This window comes from Phodopus roborovskii, unplaced genomic scaffold, assembly GCF_943737965.1.
Source record: "Phodopus roborovskii unplaced genomic scaffold, PHOROB, whole genome shotgun sequence".
Taxonomy (NCBI): domain Eukaryota; kingdom Metazoa; phylum Chordata; class Mammalia; order Rodentia; family Cricetidae; genus Phodopus; species Phodopus roborovskii.
The window spans coordinates 352,436-358,435 of NW_026125489.1; the positions used below are offsets into that span (position 1 = coordinate 352,436).

Below are 6,000 nucleotides of genomic sequence, written 5' to 3' on the forward strand. Positions count from 1 at the left end.
ACAACGCCCAAATTCCCAAATATTGTTTATAAATGTTTGTTTTCATTAAAAAAAAAGAAAGCTGTAGTTTTAATTTACATGATTTGAGAAATAGTTACTTGAAGTATCGTTTCAACTACATGTCTACCTTAATGTATTAATATTTTCTGTAAATTTCCTAACTTAAAATTAAATATACTAAAACTTTTACTAATAAGAATACTTCACAAACTCTACCTATTAATTGTATACCAGTCGTAGATATACTTTTTCTCATTTTTGTTTCTTTTTGCTTTTAATGCATACTTAAAATTTGTTTCAAACTTTAAAACATTTGCAATCTAACTTATTCATTTTGTGACTTCTGTGTTTGTTAGCTTGTTAGAAATGTTTCCTGAAGGGTGTATTTTCCTGTATATAAAAATAAAATTGGTACAAAAAAATTATTCTTTCTTTTCCTTGGGGACACCATTCCCTACGGTTTACTTTAGAGAGATCTTTGTACTGCTTAAATAACTGGAGACTGGTATTAGTTAGCTTCAAGCAGATAATTCAGCTTTCATAATTTATATGAAGTTGTGAGAGATTGGATTAGTTGAACATATATGTATTATCTTATGATTTTTCTGGTATTTAAAAAAATGTTTTAAAAGAAATCCTTGTTAGCCAAGGCATGAGCTATTATGCTCAGAGATGTGATTGCAAATAAATGTCACTTTGATTTAAAAATTCACATCTTAATTGTCTGCTTTTAATTAACCTGATTCTTTTACTGTTAATTTTACTATCCACAGATAAAACTTTGTTTTTAATGAGTACATTCACCTTTAAGTATAGTTGTTCATATATTCAGGAAAAGATGGTGCCAACGTGTTCTTTAATGGTAAGTGAAATAGTAAAATCAGTTCCTTAAAAGCATAATAAAAGATCAGTAATATAACTAAAATTTTAATTTCAAAAAAGTCAAAGTATTATATTTTGAATTTCCCTTATTTAGATTATGTTCAAGTTTACTTGGAAATAATTTAGTAATTATACAAATTCATAGCTTAAAGACTTAATTGGGATAGAATAAAAAACACACAGAGGACAATAAAACAAGATTTATTTGATCTTTTTCTTTGATTAGATATTTCTCAGATTGGCTGAACTTCTACTAATAACATAATCAAAGCATAGATTAAATTCCACTATGAGTAATTTCATTTCTTAATGTTATCATTTTTGTAGACATCTTACGCACATGAAATTTTCAGACATTTAGGAAAGATAAAACTTATACAAAGTTCTTTTGAATTCTGCACCTGAAATATTATTGGATATTTTCAATAATTATGTATTTATTGATGTTCTTACATTAAACTATATTACCTAAATAATAAAAATTATTTTTAAAACTATTTAAATAATTGCTTAGCATTAAAGATTGTGATTGTATTTTATCTTGTACTTATGGTCATGGCATTTAACCTGTACATAACATTCAAACATTTGTTTTTTGCTGAAACTAATAACTTTACACTATTAATTCAGAAAATATTTTCTATTAAGGTGTCCATTCACACTTCTGAACTTTCCTGTTATAATTGTTTCCTCTTACATATAACAGCATATTCTAAAGACCAAACCAAATCTGCAAAAATAGATTTTGTCTATCAATTATCTGAAATAAGTAGTTTTAAAAGGAAGTCATTTATTCTTAGAGAACACTTTATATTATGATTAATAAGTCCTTTTATTCCAATTTATTAAAGTTAGAAAATAAATTTTAAACAACTCTTAGTTTTAATTGTATTTACTTTCTAGTAATCTTGTAGTTTACTCATTTAGCGCCGTAAAAATGTTATTATTATCACTGTGTGTGCCTAACATGAGTGTAAATACAGGAGCACAAATGCCATGACCCATGTATATGGTCAGAGTCAGTTTTCTATGTCTCTCTTTAGTTCCATGGCTCACACTCAGGGTCAGCAGATCGTGGGTCCAGCATTTTATACTCTTCCCCAACCCATCACACTGGATACAGTAATTTTTAATTCAAACTGGCACCTTAAGTTTTAATAAATATACATATGCCATGGAAACACAAAAAAGCAACATAGCTAAAACAATCCTGAATAATAAAAGAAGTTATCACCATCCCTGATTTCAAGTAGTGTTACAAAGCCATAGTAAAAAAACAGGGTGGTATTGGCACAATAGATCAATGAAATCAAGTTTAAGATCCAAACATAAATCCACACACCTATAGACAGCTGTTTTCTTTTTATAAAGAAGCCAGAAATACACACTGGAAAATTCACAACATCAACAAATGGTGCTGGACAAACTAGATGCCTATATGTATAAAAATGTAAATAATTCTATGTATACCACCTGCCCAAAGTTCGGTTCCTAATGGATTAAAGACCTCAAAATAAAACCAGATACACTGAATGTAACAGAACAGAAAGTGGGAGATAGCCTCAAACCCATTTGCACAGGAAAAGACTTTCTATACAGAACACCACTAGAACAGGCACTAAAGTCAACAATTAATATATAGGATCTCATGAAACTGAAAGGCCTCTGTACCTATAAGAATATGGCCATTTGTAGGTCAACCTACAGAATGGGAAAAGATTTTTACAAACTGTATATCTGATAGGATATACCTAAATACATAAAGAACTCAGAAAACACATATCATAAAAACAAATAATTCAGTTTTTAAAATGGGGTACAGATTTAACCAGAGAATTCTAAAAGACACATTCAACATCCTTAGCCATCAGGAAAATGCAAAACAAAAAACATCTTACACCCTTCAGTATGCTCAGGGCCAATAAAATAAATGGTCATTCATGTTGGCAAGAATATGGCATAAAGGAGACACTTTTCCATTGCTGGTGGGAGTGTAAACATGTACACAGTGGAATAATATTCAGCTGTTAAAAATTGAATTTCCAGGAAAATGAACAGAAGTAGAGAAAATCATGCTGAGTCAGGTCACAGACAGACTAATATGGTATTCATTTGCTTATCTATAGATATTAGCTGTTAAATCAACCATAACAGGATTACAATACATAGAACCACAGAGGTTAAGTATAGCATAAGTGATATGGAGATATACAGAGAGCTCTTGTTAGAAAAGGGAAATAAAATAGGTAGTTATGGATGGATTGGGAGGAGTTAGACAGAAGGATAAAGTGGAGAGGGGGGTGGAAGAGGGGAAAGAAGGAGGGAATAAAAGGAGAGCATCTAAAATTAAGGGCCATTTGAGGGTAGTATGAATACAGTAGAAGTTTCCATATATATGTGAAGGCAAAATAAACAATATCACCAAATAATGAGGAAGATAGAGCCCCTATTCTTGTCACCAAAGGAGGCTTCCAGTACCAGGACTGGATTACATCTAATTGAGATATTCCAATGGGATCCCACAGGAACCCTAAGTAACCCAGGCTGTTGACAAACTACAGGTTGCTCTCCACAAAGTGCTGACAAGACCCCACTGCTGAAGAGAACAACTACACAACTCATTGAACATGGAGAAGTTGAATTGGTGCCTACATAAAGTCTTCACCCATATGTGCTAGCATCTTTGGTATAGGAAGTTTTTTTAAATGCTACTAAAGATAAAACATAAACAACTTAACAACAATTCTTTATCTGCAATGCTATCCTGCCTGTAAGATATGCTAATATAGTGGTGGCACAACCTGGTGGGTGTAACCAACCAATATCTGATTTTAATGAAAGTTGACTTTGCAACACTATTTGTTTGACCAAAAACCTGAGACTAGATAGCCCATGGATTTGGTAAAGTCAAATACTACTTTTCTACTAAAAGAATGTAACAATAAAATTATTCCTAATGACATTCTTCTGTACCCATTTGTCAGTGACTTGCTTGCTCAGCCATCATCCAAGAAGCTTTCTCCTGAAGCAGAGGGCAACAAATGACATCAAGCACAGCCAGGCATTATTCAGAGAATAACAGGGCTTGGAACACCCGGGTCTAAATGGGATGTCTCCATCAAATTCCTCCCCCTAGGCCTTGGGGAACCTGCAAGAAGAGGTTATGTAAAAAATGTAAGATCCAGAGGGGGATGCAGAACACCAAGAAAACAAGGCCCTCAAAATCAGCAACATCAGTGCACATATGAACTCACAGAAATTAAGGCAGTATGTACATTTTTGGTGAATTTGGTTGTCATTTTTTTAATCAGTTCTTTAATTTTTTTCAATATTGAACTATTATTTACTCTATCATTTAAACTCAAATATCTTGGTTATATTTCTCTACAATTTTGTCTGTAATTTGCAGGAAAGCTGTTAGAGTTAACAAGACTTACACTCTAGCATAAAATTTAAAACTTACTAATATAACTATAGATTTAGATTTATTGCACTAGTATAACTATCCTTAGGTAAAATAAGTAATCTGATAGTTAATTATTTTTGATTCCCAATGCAAAGTTGTTTACTAATTTAACAAATCATCTATAATTAGTTATAATTAACTCAAAGTTTTAATTGAAAGAGTAGAAAAACTAATCTCTTAAAAGTTTCTCAGATTTATTTCAATTAGTGAGTTAAATTCTCTTTTACCTTCAAACTCTTACTAGAGAATTGTTGCTATATAGTTACCATAATATCTCTAATATCCATAATTATTACATTTGAAAGGGCTGTTGGTTAGGAATATGGATCCTATAATTTATTGTTTATTGGATACACACCTACTCATGTGGATTTTAACTTTTATATCTTTTTTTATTTCTAGAACTCTAGTGAGATCACAAAAAGAAATGAAGAACCATACCAGACAGATAGAGTTTATCCTTCTTGGACTGACAAATAATTCTCAGTTACAGATTGTAATTTTTTTGTTTCTTTTACTAAATTACTTGTTGAGTATGCTAGGAAACTTAACTATCATTGCCCTCACTCTGCTAGATCCCCACCTCAAGACACCAATGTATTTTTTTCTCCGTAATTTCTCTTTATTGGAAACTTTATTCACAACTACCTGCATTCCCAGATTCTTAATCACCATTATAACAAAGGAAAAAATAATTTCCTATAATGGTTGTATATGTCAATTGTTCTTTTACATATTCTTGGGGGCCACAGAGTTTTTCCTCTTGGCTACTATGTCCTATGACCGCTATGTTGCCATTTGCAAACCCTTGCACTATACATCCATCATGAGCAGCAAAGTTTGCCATCAGCTTGTCCTGGGTTCTTGGATAACTGGATTCTTGGTGATTTTCCCACCACTGATTATTGGCCTTGGATTGGATTTCTGTGCTTCAAATGTCATTGACCATTTCCTTTGTGATGTTTCTCCTGTCCTACAACTTTCTTGCTCAGACACACATATACTAGAACTAACTGCCTTCATCTTAGCTCTCATGACACTCATTGTCACATTAGTAGTAGTAGTCCTTTCTTATGCTCACATTGTAAAGACGATTGTCAAATTCTCTTCGGCTCAACAAAAGAAAAAGGCCTTTTCCACTTGTTCTTCTCACATGATTGTTGTTTCCCTCACTTATGGGAGTTGCATATTTATCTACATAAAACCATCAGCAAATGAAAGAATTGCTTTGAGCAAAGGAATAGCTGTACTCAACACTTCAGTTGCCCCTTTGTTGAACCCATTCATTTATACTCTGAGAAATAAGCAGGTTAAACAAGCCTTTGCAGCAATATTTAGAAGAATATTTTCTGCTTCAGAAAGGTAATAGCATCCAATTAAATGATTAACCTAAAGCATAAAAGGAACTGTAAGCAGTAAACTAATTTGAGTTTTTTATGTTAATAATGAATATGTAAAATGTAATTATTTGTGTAATATTAACTTGTCCAAGGTTAAAATTTATCTGTCATGTTCCTTTTTATTGTACTCTTTTATTCAAGATGAAAGTCTTTCTATGCTAGAAATATAAAATCTAAATTGCTTTGACTTTTAAGCATATATTAATCAACAAACACAAATAATTAAATGACTATTACTTCAAGAAAGGTACT

The 6,000-nt window shown here is 31.7% G+C and overlaps 1 protein-coding gene across 1 annotated transcript; it reads left to right on the forward strand.

Moving 5' to 3' along the window:
* Positions 1-4,763: 4,763 nt before the first annotated feature.
* Positions 4,764-5,714, forward strand: LOC127215820 (olfactory receptor 6C70). The gene has a single exon (XM_051176313.1). It carries the CDS (start codon positions 4,776-4,778, stop codon positions 5,712-5,714), a length of 939 nt encoding a protein of 312 aa, XP_051032270.1. The 5' UTR covers positions 4,764-4,775.
* The last annotated feature ends 286 nt before the right edge of the window (positions 5,715-6,000 follow it).

What these genes read in the sequence shown, in the direction of transcription:
- LOC127215820 (XM_051176313.1), top strand. Translation starts at nt 4,776, where the DNA reads ATGAAGAACCATACCAGACAGATAGAGTTTATCCTTCTTGGACTGACA.